Raw genomic sequence first — 19,790 nt, forward strand, 5'->3', positions numbered from 1 at the left:
CCGCGATTTCACCGCAGCGGTCCCGAACAGCCTGACTGAGCAGCCGGGTTAGTGTCACTTTCGCTTCAGACGCGGCGGTCAGCTTTGATCGCCGCGTCTGAAGGGTTAATACAGGGCATCACCACGATCGGTGGTGTCCTGTATTAGCCACGGGTCCCGGCCGCTGATGGCCGCAGGGACCACCAGTTTTAATGTGTATTTGCCGTATAAGACGCAAAGTACGTCTTATACGGCCAAAAATACGGTACTCAAACAGAATTTTGTCAGTTTCATCAATGCTTTAGTCCTCCGAGCAGGTTAGTAAGTGATATACATGCAACATTTTAATATGGGTGGTCTTCAGAAGTTTATGTATTGTTTTTTAAGTCTAATACTTAGTTGATAATTCTTTGTCTTTTGCTTATAGACAAGCAGCTGATGCAGTATGTGGGGAACCCTCTGCTGTTTCTTTATGACCTTTCATCAAACAGTTCTGCAGCAGCATCTGTAGATCCAGGACCTTTACTTACAACTTTAGAAGATGGCCTGTATCCTTGCAGCTCAGCAGCACAAAATAATACAGCTCTTCCAAATAACTCCAGCAAAGCATCGGACCTGTTGCTAGACGATCTTGTTGGCTCCAATGTGCATTTACCCATGTTTGTCCTTAGCCCAGTCAACAAACTTATAGAGGAAGCCACAGACTCGGAAGCACTTTAAAATCTTGGACTTTTTACTAAACCTGTTGTGTCAGGTCATGTACTGAGTGTTCAAAATATGTATCGCGTCAATCTCTTGCAATAATTTTTTCCCATGGGAGACATGAGCCAATTTTACTGTTGTCTATGATGTTTGCAATGTTATAACCTTGGAAACTGGTAAAACATTATGTTCCAGGTTTTTATAGCTATTTCCTTTTATTTTTAAGAAAAATGTAAAAACTTATCAGCACGTGTGCAAATATTAAAGGGGTTTTTGCATTCAGCTAAAAAGGGCTATAGTGATTCACAATCCCATAATAAAAATATTTGCTGTATATTTAGATTTCTTATTGTACTGTTACATAGGTATTATTTTAGTCCATGTTTTTCCTTTTATTAGTTCAGTTGCTGTATGTAACACTTGCCTGCCCACAACAATAACTTTTGTATAGGTGCCAGGCATGCGCAGTTCTTTATCGCGGTCTATCTCTATCTGGAACTGTTGCGCATATGCAAGCACCTATCTTCTATTATGTGCTACTGCAAAGCTAATGATTCTGCACAATGAGCAGCTTGCCCACAGTTCTAGGTTATAATGCAAAAGTCCATGGTTCACATTGAAAGAAGAAAAATTTGTAAAACTGAAGTGTACCTAAAAGATAGAACCATTCAATTAGTTTTCAATTAATTTGGTGGTCCCTGAATTATTGTGGGTACTTTGGTTAATGAACATCTCTTTAGCAATGCACCTACAGCGTACTTGTCAGATCACCCAAAAAAAAAAAACTGTTATATGTTGCTCAGTATCTCATCCTGATCATGTGCATTTTTATGTGTCTATGACCTATATTTCTCTCAGAATTAGCTTTATTTCTGAATTGCCTTAATGTTGTCGACCAGAAATAGGGGGGCGGGTCCCTTTCTTCCCCTCAGGTGCTAACCACTCTCCCTCCCTCACTCTCCTCAGCCACTGGTCTCAGGCGTGAGCATCTGTAACCCTTTCCTTTCTGGTTTTATGCTATACACACACTGTGTGCTTACAGCTTTTGCAAAACTACAGCTCCCAGCATGCCCACATATGATTGGTAAAACTCAGATTTACAGCAGTGTTGCTGCAGGCTGTGTTCCTCCTACTGTTGCAAAACTACTACTCCCTGCATGCCCACACATCATTTGGCTGTGCAGGTATGGTGGGAGTTTTGCAACAGCTGGAGGCATATGATTGTACTCCCCCTGTATTAGATATGCATACATACACACACACACACACGGACTTCATTTATTCATACACATGCACATTACCTAGACAACACAGATTTACACACACATACATACATAGAGTATATATATCCACACACAAACATATACATGCAAGGACACTTAATTTAAAAAAAAAAAAAAACCTCCATTCAGTCCCCATCTTCATTCACCAGCTTCTTTCATCACCTGCTCACAGGCAGCAGTGTGCTACTGCCCCTCCCCCTTCTCCTCACACAGGAGACTGTGAAGTAATCACAGACAGTGAGGGAGCCAATCACAGCGGCTTTAGATCTGCAGACCTGTTAATCATGAAGTGGGTCCATGACGTAGGTGATGACAAGTGGACACAGCCAGACTGGTATGTATCCCAGGAGGCAGGGGGGCAGTTCTTTGACTGGCTTTTTCAGTATGAAATACAGAATTTTTTAATGAAAGCAATTGCAAAACCTATTGGTTTTGCATACTTTACAACTTATCAAAAGTTTTTATATCTGACAGTGCCCATTTAAAGAGTACCTATCATGATCTAAACTCTACCTTATCCCCCCATCTCTCACTAACACTATTCCTGTGTTTCTTTTCATTTCACCCTCTTTCTACCTGATTTATTGTCTTCTTGGCTGCTCATTCAGCTATCCTAGTGTGAGGGAGGAAGGGGGCGTGGCCCAGAATAGAGGCTGTAAACACAGCAGCTGGCAGCTCTGAATCTTCTCTCTGTTTACAACTGCATGTGCAGAGAGAAGAAAGATCGGAGCTCAGATAGTAAAATGAATTAGGACATGCAGTAAGGCAGAGTCGGGAGTAGGCCCTGCTGTACTATTTGTCCTGTCTGATTGACAGGCAGGGAGCAGTGCTGAGCTTGTCTGTGTCCTGGCTGCAGCCTGAGATTTAGGACTCCAGCATGAGTCTGAAATTTATAAAAAATAAAAATAAAAAAAAAGGGCTTGCGGCCAGAACTGGTAGGGAGACCCCTAGTGGTAATTTTTTTTTTCAAAGTGAACAATTAAATAGAAAGAGGCATATTTTTTTTAATAACATTGAATTGAAAATTTATTCTGCATACATTAATCTATAATATATCAACTTTTTGATGTAAGGTACCCTTTAAGCAGCAAAGGTGTAGATGGCAACATTCTATTTGTGAGCTTCCACCTTTCAGTTCCTCTTATCTTACTCAATATACAGATTATGTAAGATAAGTGCTTCTACAGAATTACATTGCTAATTGAATTTAAAAAGAATTGCAATTACAATTCAGGGCATAGTGATGCTCATGTATAGAAAGGTTCTTCAAAGGTACAGTTTCCATTTTAATAGATCACAAAGAGCTGATCTTGGGTATGTATAGTTTTCATTGTACACTGTGCATATTCACAGCCTAATGTGTAAATACAGTGAAACTAGTGGGCAAATGCATCTGCTGGGAGTCGAGAATTTCAATAGCTTCTTTCCAAAAATATGGTATTAGACATAAGAACCTTTTGTGCTCAGTTGTGCAGCTGAATGTTAATTTACTCTAGTTTTTAAGAATTTTAGTTTACCAAGTTATTACTGTATTTTTTTAAAGGTGTGTTTGGTTTTGTTTTTTTAAATCAATTATCTACCGTAGTCTGAGTCTAGAGTCTCTGCCAGGCACTGTTCATTCCCCTTCTCCACTGGCGGTCTCTTGCACCCCTCAGGCTGCATCCAGCAGCAGACATGTTGCAATATGTACTGTCCCACATAGATTCTCCATGAGAAAAGGAGACTAATGGTGTCTAAAGAATTTAAAAACCTGTAACCCTTTGGCAAAGAAGATTCTAGACCTTTGGAGGAGATGCTGAAGGTAGACATAAAAGTGACTGTGTGTCCACATGTTTTTGATGTCTTGCACATTTACAAAATAAAACTGGGATTTTAAGTACATTTATCTGCGCTTGTCATTCTTCAATTCCCCCCCCCCCCCCCCCCAGTCTTTTCTAGGTCCGAGCCGCAAACTTTTAACTGGATAAGCTGAAAATTCTTCTGTATACTTAGGTGGCAAGAAATGTCACGTACTAGGATTCAGTTTGAATATTTGCCTCAATTGCATGCATAGAAAGGTAGATAATGTTTTCAAAAAGGCCAGGGAAGATTCTTTAAGTTTCAAGACCAATACCGCAACTATGTCAGGTCCTAAGTCCATGTTAATATGGAAAGGCGTGCCAGAAAAAACATTTGAAGGGCAAGACTTGGAGATTAAATAACTCCATACATCTGCAGATGCCACGGCAAAATCAAATTCACAGTAGTCAGTTTACTTGAAGTGCCCTATAGTTTATGCTTTAGTCTAGAGTCACCCTGTCAAATAATTTACTGTTCCATTGGGCTTCCTGGCTAATGCGTTTTTAGACCCAAACTGGATAAAATTTGAGAGAGTTAAAAAGCAGCAGTATTTTTGAAAAGCTGTCTGCCTTTCAGAAAAAAGATGAAACCAATATCTAGCCACCAGAACGACTCAAATGCTGAAATATTATTCTTACAGCACAACTCCAATGTTGGTCTGGTGGCAGGATAAAATCTCCTAGTAATTTTAGCCCAAGACTAATCACCTAATCACGCAAGTCTGTATCCTGATCATTTCAGTAGTGGATAATTCTTGCTGTCATGTGATCTAAATCGGTATCCTGGGCAAACATCAGTGCTATACGTCCTAACCAAACAATAGCTGCTCTTCTAAGGAACTTGTACTAAGTGGAGTAAAGCATCATCAGATTGTAACATGTATTGTTCCTTCTGATTTTAAAAACTAGCTGCATTGCCCAAAAATTTCATATTGCCCAATATTATTCTAAATTTGTTTTAAGATGCTTTTTCATTCGTCCAGAGGTCAAGACAGTTATGGACACTATTAAAAATCTGTTCTAGGTCAAAAAACAAGTGAAATGTACATACTGACCATAAATATTTGTAATGTATTAACAATTAAATCAATAAAGACCATAATCTACTTGATGTGCTCTATATATATTTGAGATGTGACCAAGGTAGATAAAACAATTTTTCAAGTTCCAGTGCCTACCATATCAGATCACCTTTTCTGCCGAGGTGTTATGCCTCATGTGGACAGTCGGTCGGTGGAATTCCGCTTGCAACAGGGTCCCATTGTTTTTGTTTTTAATGGGATTCTTCTGTTGCTTGCAGACTATGATCGACTTTGTCCGCTCAGTCGTACTAATCATCAAGAGCTGACTGCTGCAAGTCAAATAATGCCGGCTGAATGTCTGCAGAGTGCATGGGACCATAGAAAGATGGTGACGTACCAGAGGAAGGAGAAAATAAGTATCTTTCTATACCTGGATGATTACGTCTAGTTTGTCAGAGACCTTTTTCAGGTGTTCATACACCTTTAAAAATCAGGTCTTCAGCTATTGAAGCCTCCATCTTTATAGCATACATGTCATGGAAAAAATTTCTGTTATAAACAAGCTGGGCGAAGTGCGTGCTTAGTACTTTGTCTCCTTGCTCTGTGTCACATCACTGGGATAGACTCATAATTTTAGTCTATGAGGCTGTGCAGGTCACACACAGAGGAGAGAGAAGGCTTGCACGCTTAGACCTTAACCCATAAAAACTTTTGAAGTCCCTAGGATATTTCAAAAAGTTTTTTTTTTTTACATTAAGCAGTACACATTAATGTTTTCGTAAAGGACATTGTGAATAAAATCCTTTAACTTTGTATGCACTTCCTTAAAATACAGAAGTTTTCTTAAAAGTAACAAAAAGTATACACATTTGGTATTGTTGGAATCATACTGACTTGTAGAAGAAGATGAACTCGGGGAAAAAAAATGATTGCCCTGCAAAATTGTGCAATTGCATTTTTTTTTCAATTTATCCAATTTTTTTTTCTTAGTACAATAAAATAAAGAGTAAAAAGTACCACTGGTCATGCAGAATTTAGCCCATATTAACACCCACGTTACAGGTTTAGTGTGGAAAATATGAAAAAGCATTAAAATATTAAATTTTTCATATTTACTGACAAGTTAATTATATACAGGTGAAACTCGAAAAATTTGAATATTGTGCAAAGTTCATTTATTTCATTAATGCAACTTAAAAGGTGAAACGAATATATGAGAGATACTCATTATGTGCAAAGTAAGATAGTTCAAGCCGTGATTTGTCATAATTGTATATACAAAGAATAAGAACCCCCAACTGACACTTTGTGCCTACCAGCATCACACTTTTATAATAGTGTCAAGATATGATCCTACTTTGTTAAATCATGGGAACTCCAAGAAACACTAACTTGTACAACAAAAGAGTTCATACAGACCACTGATAAAAAATTCATCAATCTTTATTAAAACAAATCATATACATACAAGACAAGGTGTGAAAAGATTGCGGCCCCTTGAAAAAGTGGGACAACAAAACGGCGTTGGGGCACAGAGACATAATACCAATATGGGTAAGCCCAATTGCACTTAGTAATGTACCATCTATGCACGCACCTGCACTTTAGTATTAGCACATTGGGCATGTGGAGGCGCAGTATGCCTATGTGACCAAAAATACGCTATTTTGGACTTTGGAATTTTTTTGCGCGTACACCATTGACCGTGCGGTTTAATTAACAATATATTTTTATAGTTTGGACATTTCCGCGCGCGGCGATACCATGCATGTTTGTTTTCATTTACAGTTTTGTTTTTTTTTGTTTGCAGTGTTATAGGTCCCCCCCAGTGGCGATTACACTGAACATACCAATCTCATACACAGATCATTGCCGTGCATTGACACTTATTGCAAAGATCAGTGTTATCGGCGGTCGATTGGTCAAGCCTGGATCTCAGGCTTGGAGCAATCGCCAATCGGATGCAACGGAGGCAGGTAAGGGACCGCCGCTTGCATTCTAGCTGATTGGGACATCGCGATTTCACCGCGATGGTCCCAATCGGCCCGACTGAGCTGCCGGGAAGCTTTTACTTTAATTTTAGACGCGGCGATCAACTTTTAACACCGTGTCCAAAGTATTAACAGCGTGCGGCACGCTATTAGCTCAGGGTCCTGACTGTCATTAGCAATACAAAGAGAAAAGGTAGTATACACTCGCTAGGCTACGGTCATCTATCCTTGGAGTCCGGGGGCATGGGTAGGATTGGCATCTTCTTGGAGCGCTTGGAGGCTGTACCGGTAGTTTTGCGGGATCAACCCACTTCATCCGGCCATCCACCTGGCTGTCATTAGCCGACGGGATCGACTCCGCATTATATACCGGGCACAGGGCATACAGGTATGCCCTGCGTCCTTAAGAGTTTAAAACCCCAAAGCCCCCCAATTACCATGATATGGGGAGCCTTGTCATCTGCTGGTGTTGGTCCACTCTCCTTCTAAGTCCAGGGTCAACGTATCCGTCTACCAGGAGATTTTGGAGCACTTAATGCTTCCTTTCCTTTCAAGTTGCATTACTGTAATACAATGGACTTTTGCACGATATTCGAGTTTCACCTGTATGTATGTGTATGTATATATATTATTTACATATAACATCTCTATCCTCTATATAATCTTTTTTTTTTTCTTCTGTTATAAAAGTAAACTGTACCTGATGTTGGTTACCAAACTTATAAAATTAAATTTTTTCTAATTAAAGTGTCAAGGAGGTGGGGCCCAGCTACTCCTTGACACTTGGCTAAGATATAAATAAGAGATTTTTTTTCTCTATTATAAAAGTAAACTGTAACTATCCTGGAGCCGATGGTGGATGACAAACATAAAATCTCCTTTTTATTTCTTAGCCAAGTGTCAAGGAGGTGTACATTCATTTGAGGTGGTGAGGGGAAAGTAAGGTGTGTCAGGCTGCAACACTTGAGGAGCTGGTCCCGACCTCCTTGACACTTGACTTAGAAAAATTGTAATTTTATAACTTTGGCAACCACCATCAGTTCCTGGAAAGGCACAGTTTGCGTTTATAACAGTTATCCAATGGTGTCTGCAGCTCGAAGAAGCAAATAGAGCTGACAGGTTCACTTTAATCATGTTTTAGTCCCTCTATGGGGCCTTTGTAAAGCATAGTGACACAAAATAAGGGGTTTACATACCCTCCAATGCTTATGACTTCATTATGTATTTTATTATACTAATAAAGAGCAGTATAAAAATACATGATATACATATGTAAGAACTGCTCCAAGCAAAGTGCTGTTTTTTTTTGGCCACATTATGATCCTCTTTAGAACATATCTCCCTGCCTTGTGATGCTGCTGTCAGTACTGATCGCGGGTTAAATAGCATTATAGTCGTCTTCAATCCTGGCCATTGCTGTGGGCTAGTAGCTATCAATCATAACTTCCCCCAAGGATGGTAGCACCGCCACAATCGCTGTGCACCCGTGATCACATGACTGTAAATGTCTGATGCTGGGCACTAGGACTGCATTCCAGCCTTGTGGAATGTCCCAAGATGTTAACTGGGTGTGAGCTATCAACAGTGCTTATAAAATATAACACCAGGAAAAGTGCTAACCCTGGTTCTCAGCCAAATGTAAGGAACTGCAGAAGCACTTCAAATTTCAAAATATAAACGTATCCTTTTTTTATTGTAGACACCATAACCGGTCATAATCTAAATGTTTTTATAAATTGTCTTTAGTTCTTAGTTTTTATGTTGTGATCCCAAATCTTTTCCAATTTTAACTGTGTGTTTATTCTGTTGTAGCCCAGATTATAGCCATGTACGTGTGCATAGCTACTGGTTTATATTATGAATAGATATTTCTTCCTATCTCTTCTGCTGATCCATCTCTTAGCACACACAGGATAACAGTGGTGTTCTGCGTCACAAAATAGAGCCCTTATATACTCCAAGAGGGACATTTATCAATGTTGGTGTGAGTTAGATTTTACCCGTTTGCTTGGCGTATTTTTTACACAGTTCCTAAAAATTTACCAAAATGATGTACAGGAGTTGATAAATTCTGCACAAAGAAACCAGTGGGCTGCAGAGATTGATTTCACCCGTTAAGGACACAGGATGTACAGGTACACCCTGATGTCCTGGTACTTGACGTCCTGAGACCCCCCCCCCCCCATGTCGGCGAATGCCGCAAATCGCCGATCAATTCAGATTGGTGATTTGCAGCGATTCCGGGTCAATCGGGTCCCTGATGACCCAGAAAAAAGGGTGATAGGTGCCGTCCGATATGGCACCTATCGCCCTTTAGCAGCAGGAGTGAGGTGGCACTGGCGCCACCTCACGATCGCCCTGATTCGTCAGCCGTTACCTTCCAACAAATCAGGACGCCTGCTGTGGGGGTGTCCCTAACGGCACTTGCTCCGCCCCTACTCCGGAGGGCGAGAGTGGTTGCTGGGAGTGTCTACCTGTAGTGGGGGTCCCAGACCGGCATGGGCGGCAGGTTCGGGGCCCCTGGAGCAGAGACAGCAGCGGCGGTGGCAGGAGGATGTAAGGCTGGCCTCCTGCTGTTGCTTAGCAAGAACTCCCAGCATGCACAAAAGGGCATGTTGGGAGTTGTTGCTATGCAACAGCAGAAGGCACAACTACAATTCCCAACATGCCCTTTGGTAGTTTGTGCATGCTGGGGGTTGTAGTTATGCAACAGCTGGAGGCACATTTTTTCTATGAAAAAGTGTGCTTCCGACAATTGCATAACTACAACCCCCTGCATGCACAAACTACCAAAGGGCATGCTGGGAGTTGCAGTAGTGTGCCTCCAGCTGTTGCATAACTACAACTGCCAGCATGCACTGATAGACCGTACATGCTGGGAGTTGTAGTAACAAGTAACAAACTCTATGTTTTGCAACCAGTGTGCCTCCAGCTGTTGCATAACTACAACCCACAGCATGCACGGACAGCCAAAGGGCATGCTGAGAGTTGTAGTCTTGCAACAGCTGGAGGTTCCCCCCCCCCCCCCCCCCATGTGAATGTACAAGTTTGAGATGCAGAAAATTTTCCACTGCAGCTCAAACTCCCAGCGGGAAACTTGCTGTAAACCCCCAACCATGTGAGTGTACCCTAAAAACACTACACTACACTACACCTACACAAAATAAAGTGTAAAACATTACATATAAATATACCCCTACACAGCCTCACTACAACCCATATTAAATTCTGTGAGGGGTGTAGTTTCCAAAATGGGGTCACATGTGGGGGGGTCCACTGTTCTGGCACCATGGGAGCTTTGTAAAGGCACTTCCATTCCAAACAAATTCTCTTCCCAAAAGCCCAATGGCGCTCCTTCTCTTCTGAGCATTGTAATTCGCCCGCAGAGCACTTTACATCCACATATGGGGTATTTCCATACTCGGAAGAAATGGGGTTAACAATTTTGGGAGGCTTTATTTCCTATTACCACTTGCGAAAATGAAAAATGTGGGGTAACACCAGCACTTTAGTGAAAAAATATCGAATTTTTAATTTTCACGTCAAACTTTAGAGGAAATTTGTCAAACACCTGTGGGGTGTTAAGGCTCACTGTACCACTTGTTACGTTCCTTGAGGGGTGTAGTTTCCAAAATAGTATGCCATGTGTTTTATTTTTTCTGCTGTTCTGGCACTATAGGGGCTTCCTAATTGCGACATGCCCCCCAAAAACCATTTTGGCAAAATTTGCTTCCCAAAAGCCAAATGTGATCATTGTAGTGTGCCCACAGTGCACTTGATGTCCACACTTGGGTATTTCCATACTCAAAAGAGACAGGGTTACAAATTTTGGGGGGCATTTTCTTCTATTACCCCCTGTAAAAATGTTAAATTTGGGGGGAAAACTGCATTTTAGTGAGAAAAAAAAAAGTTAAGGCTCACTGTACCCCTTGTTACGTTCCTTGTGGGGTGTAGTTTACAAAATAGAATGCCATGTGTTTTTTGTTTTTTTTGCTGTTCTTTCACCATAGGGGCTTACTAAATGTGACATGCCCCCCAAAAACTATTTCAGAAAAACACTCCAAAATCCAATTGTCGCTCCTTCCCTTCTGAGCCTTGTAGTGCACACACAGAGCACTTGACATCCACATATGAGGTATTTCAACTGGTGCCAGAAAGTGAAACAGATTTGTAAATTACTTCTATTAAAAAATCTTAATCCTTTTAGTAATTTTTAGGGGCTGTATACTACAGAAAAAATGCTTTTCTTTTTGGATTTCTCTGATGTCATGACTAGAGATGAGCGAACTTACAGTAAATTTGATTTGTCACGAACTTCTCGGCTCGGCAGTTGATGACTTATCCTGCATAAATTAGTTCAGCTTTCAGGTGCTCCCGTGGGCTGGAAAAGGTGGATACAGCCCTAGGAGACTCTTTCCTAGGACTGTATCCACCTTTTCCAGCCCACCGGAGCACATGAAAGCTGAACTAATTTATGCAGGATAAGTCATCAACTGCCGAGCCGAGAAGTTCATTCCTTTGGATAGGGGATAAGATGTCTAAGCACCAGAGTACCCCTTTAACCCCTTAACGACACAGGACGTATATTTACGTCCTGCGCCGGCTCCCGCGATATGAAGCGGGATCGCGCCGCGATCCTGCATCATATCGCGTCGGTCCCGGCGCTCATCAACGGCCGGGACCCGCGGCTAATACCACACATCGCCGATCGCGGCGATGTGCGGTATTAACCCTTTAGAAGCGGCGGTCAAAGCTGACCGCCGCTGCTAAAGTGAAACTGAAAGTGACCCGGCTGCTCAGTCGGGCTGTTCGGGACCGCTGCGGTGAAATCGCGGCATCCCGAACAGCTGATCGGACACCGGGAGGGCCCTTACCTGCCTCCTCGGTGTCCGATCGACGAATGACTGCTCCGTGCCTGAGATCCAGGCAGGAGCAGTCAAGCGCCGATAATGCTGATCACAGGCGTGTTAATACACGCCAGTGATCAGCATAGGAGATCAGTGTGTGCAGTGTTATAGGTCCCTATGGGACTTATAACACTGCAAAAAAAAAAGTTAAAAAAAAGTGTTAATAAAGGTCATTTAACCCCTTCCCTAATAAAAGTTTGAATCACCCCCCTTTTCCCATAAAAAAAAATAAAACAGTGTAAAAAAAAAAAAAAATAAACATATGTGGTATCTCCGCGTGCATAAATGTCCGAACTATAAAAATATATAATTAATTAAACCGCACGGTCAATGGCGTATGCGCAAAAAAATTCCAAAGTCCAAAAAAGCGTATTTTGGTCACTTTTTATACCATTAAAAAAAGTGATCAAAAAGTCCGATCAAAACAAAAATCATGCCGATAAAAACTTCAGATCACGGCGCAAAAAATGAGCCCCCATACCGCCCCATACGTGGAAAAATAAAAAAGTTATAGGGGTCAGAAGATGACATTTTTAAACATATAAATTTTCCTGCATGTAGTTATGATTTTTTCCAGAAGTGCGACAAAATCAAACCTATATAAGTAGGGTATCATTTTAACCGTATGGACCTACAGAATAATGATAAGGTGTAATTTTTACCGAAATATGCACTGTGTAGAAACGGAAGCCCCCAAAAGTTACAAAATGGCGTTTTTTTTTCGATTTTGTCGCACAATGATTTTTTTTTTCCATTTCGCCGTGCATTTTTGGGTAAAACTACTAATGTCACTGCAAAGTAGAATTGGCGACGCAAAAAATAAGCCATAATATGGATTTTTAGGTGGAAAATTGAAAGGGTTATGATTTTTAAAAGGTAAGGAGGAAAAAACGAAAGTGCAAAAACGGAAAAACCCTGAGTCCTTAAGGGATTAAAGTCTTATGTATCATTGAGAATAAGAATCAAGGCTTTCTGAGTGCTGCAGATATCTTTTTTTTTTACATTTGTACTAAATGTCTCCCTGTATTGCTAATTCCTATACTTTCATATCCTGTATTCATTGTCAGGAGTTCTACTTTTTAAACAAAATTACATAATGTTGGTATTTTGCAAGTGTACTACTCACATGCTGCCATTCAAATAATGCAATTCCTCACTGTATTTCTGTAAGTTACACTTTCCAGGAATATGAAGCACTAGTTAAAAAAAAAAGTAAACCTGCTGTAGCATTTGCATTAGAAGAATTGGAGGTTCTGACGGGCTCTGTTAAGCAAGGATATAGCACAGCGGGGGGGGTAACCACCATGTGCGGCTGAGAACTATGTTGATCGATCATGTGTTTCTGAAAGTCACCCAGTGGTGATAACCCCCCAGAAACAAACTGGGACACTCAATCTAAAAAAGATTAAAGGGGTATTCCAGGATTTTTCTTTTTAATTTGACTATGCTATAGGGGCTGTAAAGTTAGTGTAGTTCATAATATAGTGTCTGCACCTGTGTGTGACGGTGGTCTCACAATTCTGTGATTATCGCCCCAATATTTATTTTTAACAGCATAAAAATTACCCATGTCTCGGGATTTCCCAGGTTGCAGTGCGTCGATACTTGACATCACTAGTCAGGTGATCAGAAGGAGCCTGTCCTGCTTCAATTTTGCAACAGCCGTAGGCCTCCTGGTTAGAAAATACTGTGTTTCAATGGGTGGGGTGGCTGATGTGGGGGAGGAAGGAAAATTAACTCAAACTTTCAGGCATGGAATTTTTGGATGTGTAGTTTAGAGAACGAAATCCAACAGGAAATATCAATTTCTGGCAGGTAAGTACTAAAATCACCTTATGGTGGATAACCCCTTTAATACTGTATATGAATAATAAAATGAAAACTTGAATATGTAAAGTGTTGCAGTGATGTCAAATTGTGATACCTATATATACTCTGAGGAAACACTGAAGATGTTATACATGATGATAGTGCATAAAAACATCTGAGCAAGAGACATCATGAGTCATAGGACCTACATATATGCCAAATAAAAAATAACTTATATACATAAATATTAATCATAAAAAACTTAGGATCTATTAGTACCACATCTGATTATAAAACTTATCAAGACATAAAGCTTGTATATTCGTGAATTCCCCCTCCTCCTTAAAGTTCTTAATTGTTGGGGAATTTTCTCTGGCTATACTTTTAACTGGGTTAAAGGGGTATTCCGGGCAAAAACATTTTATCCCCTATACAAAGGAAAGCGGGGGGGGGGGGGGGCCCAGCAGCAGCAGACATTCTATGTGGGGCTGCCTCTCCAGTTTCGGAAACCTCCGTGTTTCTGGGACTGGGGTAGTGACGTCAAGCCACGCCCCTCCATTCATGTCTATGGGAGGGGGCGTGACTGCCATCACGCCCCCTCCCATAGACATGACTTGCATTGAGGGGGTGTGTCGTGCTATTACGAGGGGTGACACCCGCTGTCCACACCCAGCATTCTAAACAAATGCCGGGTGCTGCACGGAGATCGCAGTTTGTCGCACAGAAAGTCGCAGTCTAAATATGTGCGACTTTTTCGTGACTTTTGCTATAGAGGATTTTTAGAACGTGATGCATTCTAGTCTATTTTAGACAGAAAAATGTATTGGTGCTGAATTTATCAAAAGCGACTTTTCCGTGACAAGTCGCATCGGCTGAAAGTACGCTGAAATGTCAGACCATGCTGGAGCAGGTTTAAATACAGACTAAAGCATAGATCCCGAAATCTGTGCGCACAATTTATCAAGAGCCATGTGAATTTTGATAAATTAGGCGCACAATAGACCGGCCTAACGCTGTAGTTTGGTCTATATTGATGTGGGACATAGACAACTTTGATAAATCTCCCCCATTGTTTGCAAATTGTAGACTAATTGGACGTTCTGGCCCCGCGCTGCTATGTCACTAGGTCCCACAGTGCATTCTCTCCCTTGTACTTAGAGGCAGAGAATGCGCCGTTTTATCTTTAGAGTACCAGATCTTATACCATAACTATAATGATCCCGCAGTTTAGGGGCTGAAAGTTATCTAAAAAGTTTGCGGGTAGTTACCAATACTAGGACATTTTATTCAGATTTTACCATTATAAAATAACACTGAATTGTTAATAAAGAGGAATACCAAATTATAGTTCTTCTTTAATGCAATTTAGGGATGCCTGCTATAGTCCCTCTTTCCTAATATTCATGACTCACTCAGAACATATATTAATACTTTGCTGTAAATGGTAAAATCAACAAGTTTGCCCTTACAAAAGAGATGTATCTGACATAACAGTATTTTGAAATGTTTCATAAGGCTGGGCCTGTAATAGCTGACTTCTCACTTAGACATGTTTGCTGATTCAGTATCTTTTAACCAGAAATGTGACAAAACAAATTGTTCTCTTAAGAAACAATCATTGGGAAAATATCAGGCAAAACTGCTATGCATTGGTCAGTCACGTACAATGTAAACTGTTTGGTTTCTTTAGGGCTTCTGTGAACTAGAATCTTATCTTCCTATTTTATGCTGTTTACTTTTGTTAGCTTTTTTAAACCCCTTTAAGTGAATTTGTAGCCTAAACACCATTGTTTATCTAAATTGTCAGTTTATTTATTAATATAGCTGTGTAGCTTTATAACGATGAGTGCTACAAGAACTCCAAATCCCAACTCCAAATATATATGTGTATAGTTGAATAATATAAAAAATGTGGCTGTCTGAAGCCACCACCAGTGGGTGCTGAGGAGCTGATTGCATACATTAAACTCACAAATAAGCAGTATTCATCATACATTAGAGGTATATGTTGGTGAATAATCCTGATATATACATGACTGCAATAGGAACTTCATTGAAGTCAATGGAAGTGAGGTTTTGAGCAGTGACACCGTGCTGCTTTGGATGCGGAACTCAATTTTGTCTACAAAACTGTGCATTTAGTGCCTGTGTGAACCTACCCTTAAAGGGGTAGTCCAGTGGTGAAAAACGTATCCTCTATCCTAAGGATAGGGGATAAGTTTGAGATCGCGGGGGGGTCCAACCGCTGGGGCCCCCTGCGATCTCTCTGTACGGGGGCCAGGCTCTCCGGCCAGATAGCGGGTGTCGACCTCCGCACAAAGCGGCAGCCGACACGCCCCCTCAATACATCTCTACGGCAGAGCCGGAGATTGCCGAAGGCTCTGCCATAGAGTTGTATTGAGGGGGCGTGTCGGCCGCCGCTTCGTGCGGAGGTCGACACGCCCCCTTCCCGCGGGCTGTCGGGGCTCCGTACAGGAGATCGCAGGGGGCCCCAGCGGTCGGACCGCCCGCGATCTCAAACTTATCCCCTATCCTTAGGATAGGGGATACGTTGTTCACAACTGGGTCACCACTGGATATCTCCTTTAAGAGTTTACACATGACCCATGGGTGCCAGATCATGTAAAATGTGTCAAGGTCTTCTGTTTTTTTTTTTTTGTTTTTTACACACACCTGATCATAGAACACACCTGGTTTTGAACAGAAAATAGGAATACATATTTGATACTGATTTAAACTTTCTAAAGAATTGGGGAGGTATTGTCATTAGCTATTATACTATAACTTCCTTATTTAATAAATTTCAGAAGAGAGAAAACAGAGTGTACCATTCCCCTCCACCAAGGGGAGGAAGCCATTTAGATTAAACAAACAGGAAATAAATGGTATTGTTCATAAATGTAATAATTTACACTGCCTAAAATAATACTTCTAAATAAAATAAAAAAACAGGAAAAAAAGAGGTTTGGGGGGAGGGGGGAGTACCCGCCTTGAGGGACCTCCCACCTGACCAAATCAGTGACCCTTTACTCACACCTAAGGGTTCTGGATTTGCTTGATTCTTGAAAAATCATCCAATGATGCCGTGTCTGTCTAAAAACGGGCCCCACGATCCTGGCCCCACGATCAGCTGCTAAATGTTTTGGTTAAACCAGGGTAAAACCAAGAGGCCTCTTTTTCACAGAATTAGAGAAATGCTTTTTTAGCACATAAATAATGTGCATAATGGAAACGTTAATGCATTAAAATTTGCAGCCCTGGAAAGAGTGGAGTGTTTTGTGGTTCGCAGTAGATGGATTTTTTTTTTTTGGTTCACAATATTGTACAGCACTTTTTATTTACTATTGTCAGGATGGTGACAGAAGCAGAGCTATTTAACACATCCTGAAAATGAGTGTTGGTCTACACTACTGTAAGGTCCGGTGCTCGTGGATTTATAATCAATTAAATAGAAGGATCCCGGCACTTGTAGAGATAATGTTTCTTTTATATTTTATTAAGGCATATAATATACAGCAAATAGCAAGTAAAACGCAACATGTGTTTCGGCTGGATAGCCTTTCTCAACTGCATAATTATCCACACACATACATCTGATATATTTAAATGTTAGAGGCACCTAATTAGGATATCATAGAAACCATATATAAACAAAAAAAAGGAATAAACATAAATTCACACACTTGATTCTGCTTGACTACACATGGGAAGTCGCCGTTCCTATCTATTCGGGTCAGTCTCTGTAATAGAAATCATAGTACCGTATTTTTCGCCGTATAAGACGCACTTTTTCTTCCCCAAAACTGGGGGGAAAAAGTCGGTGCGTCTTATACGGCGAATACACCCCTATCGCGGCGGTCCCTGCAGCCATCAACGGCCGGGACCCGCGGCTAATACAGGACATCACCGATCGCGGTGATGCCCTGTATTAACCCTTCAGACGCGGCGATCAAAGCTGACCGCCGCGTCTGAAGGGAAAGTGACACTAACCCGGCTGTTTGGTCGGGCTGTTCGGGACCGCCACGATTTCACCGCGGCGGTCCCGAACAGCCCGACTGAATAGCTGGGTTAGTGCTTCCAGAACACCGGGGGGGACCTTACCTACCTCCTCGGTGTCTTCTCCGTTCAGGGATCCCCTGTATGGCCGGCGCTCTCCTTCCTCGTCATCACGTCGTCGCGTACGTGCGTTGGCGTGCGTAACAACGTGATGGCGGCGACGGAGAGCGAGGATACCCGGCCAGCAGCAGAGACGTTCCGGAGCGACGGGGACACGGCGACAGCGATGGAGCGACATCCAGGGCAGCGGTGACGGGTCCGGAGCGGCGGGGACACGTGAGTATTACCTCCTCCTGCAGTGGTCTTCAATCTGCGGACCTCCAGATGTTGCAAAACTACAACTCCCAGCATGCCCGGACAGCCAACGGCTGTCCGGGCATGCTGGGCGTTGTAGTTTTGCAACATCTGGAGGTCCGCAGGTTGAAGACCACTATTGGGTTAAAAATCTTTATTTATTTAGATTTTGTCCCTAAAAATTGGGTGCGTCTTATACGCCGGTGCGTCCTATAGGACGAAAAATACGGTAAATCACATGAAAAAAATAATAAAGCATGCAAACAATGTATAGAAAGCCATATACACAAATATTTAAAAATATATACACCTATGAATTACATTATCTGACCAAACTCATAGTTGCGATTCATCCCCCAGGGTTCCAGTGTATTCAATCTGTGGATCCAATATTCTTCCTGTCTCAGCAGGAGATTTTAAATGCTCCCACTGCTCTGTGGGGGTAAAACCTCTTCTATGACTTGAAACTGCAACTATGCAATATTAAGTCCCATGTTCTTAAAATGTGCAGGTATCGGTAACAGTAAGTTATTACAGCAAATTGTAGACTTGTGTCTCCTATGCGGTCTCCTATACGCTGGGAAGTTTCCTCAATGTACAGGAGACCGCACAGACACGATCTGGTGAAACACAGGTTAACTTCCTGGATACTCTCTTGCAGAAAGATGGTACTGGTGGAAAAGTTCAATAAAGGATCTACATTTTAACCCCTTAAGGACCGAGGGTTTTTCCGTTTTTGCATTTTCGTTTTTTCCTCCTTGCCTTTAAAAAATCATAGCTCTTTCAATTTTGCACCTAAAAATCCATAGGATGGCTTATTTTTTGCCCCACCAATTCTACTTTGTAATGATGGCAGTCATTTTGCCAAAAATCTAAGGAGAAATGGAAAAAAAAATCATTGTGAGACAAAATGGAAAAACAAACCGCTGTTTTGTAACTTTTGGGGGCTTTCGTTTCTACGTAGTACATTTTTCAGTTAAAATGACACCTTATCTTTATTCTGTAGGTCCATACGATTAAAATGATACCCTACTTATATAGGTTTGATTTTGTCGTACTTCTGGAAAAAATCATAACTACATGCAGGAAAATTTATACGTTTAAAATTGTCATCTTCTGACCCCTATAACTTTTTTATTTTTGTGCGTATGGGGCGGTATGAGGGCTCATTTTTTGCGCCGTGATCTGTAGTTTTTAGCGGTACCATTTTTGCATTGATAAGACTTATTAATCGCTTTTTATAAATTTTTTCATGATAAATTTTGGACTTTGGAATTTTTTGGCGCGTACGCCATTGACCATGCGGTTTAATTAATGATATATTTTTATAATTCTGACATTTCCGCACGCAGCGATACCATATATGTTTATTTTTATTTTTATTTACACTGTGTTTTTTTTTTATGGGAAAAGGGGGGTGATTCAAACTTTTAATATGGAAGGGGTTAAATGATGTTTATTCACTTTTTTTTTTCACTTTTTTTTTGCAGTGTTATAGCTCCCATAGGGAGCTATAACACTGCACACACTGATCTTTATCAATGATCACTGGTTTCTCACAGGAAACCAGTGATCGATGATTCTGCCGCTTGACTGCTCATGCCTGGATCTCAGGCACTGAGCAGTCATTCAGCATTTGGACAGCGAGGAGACAGGTAGGGATCCTCCAGCTATCCTGTAAGCTGTTCGGGATGCCGCGATTTCGCCGCGGCTATCCTGAACAGCCCACTGAGCTAACCGGCATACTTTCACTTTAGACGCGGCGTTCAACTTTGAACGCCGCGTCTAAAGGGTTAATAGCGCGCGGCACCACGATCAATGCTGCGCGCTATTAGCCACAGGTCCGCGCCGTGGCCCTGCGTTATAGATCGGGAGCGGACACATGACGTTCCAATCCTTAAGATTAAAA

General features: G+C 41.5%; 1 protein-coding gene and 1 long non-coding RNA gene across 2 annotated transcripts in view; one reads left to right on the plus strand and one right to left on the minus strand.

The window, feature by feature from the left end:
* LOC130290673 (heat shock factor protein 3-like) overlaps nucleotides 1–3,845 on the plus strand; it is a 62,092-nt gene extending 58,247 nt beyond the window's left edge. The window contains exon 13 of the mRNA XM_056538621.1: nucleotides 407–3,845. Coding sequence (XP_056394596.1) covers nucleotides 407–699 — 293 coding nt within the window. The 3' untranslated portion in view covers nucleotides 700–3,845. The remainder of the gene's footprint in view (nucleotides 1–406) is intronic.
* A 13,241-nt stretch (nucleotides 3,846–17,086) lies between these two features.
* Nucleotides 17,087–19,790, minus strand: part of LOC130291303 (uncharacterized) — a 66,956-nt gene continuing 64,252 nt past the window's right edge. Inside the window, exon 3 of the long non-coding RNA XR_008847877.1 lies at nucleotides 17,087–17,271. This is a non-coding gene — a long non-coding RNA (uncharacterized LOC130291303). The remainder of the gene's footprint in view (nucleotides 17,272–19,790) is intronic.

The sequence above is a fragment of the Hyla sarda genome, chromosome 9, assembly GCF_029499605.1.
Source record: "Hyla sarda isolate aHylSar1 chromosome 9, aHylSar1.hap1, whole genome shotgun sequence".
Taxonomy (NCBI): domain Eukaryota; kingdom Metazoa; phylum Chordata; class Amphibia; order Anura; family Hylidae; genus Hyla; species Hyla sarda.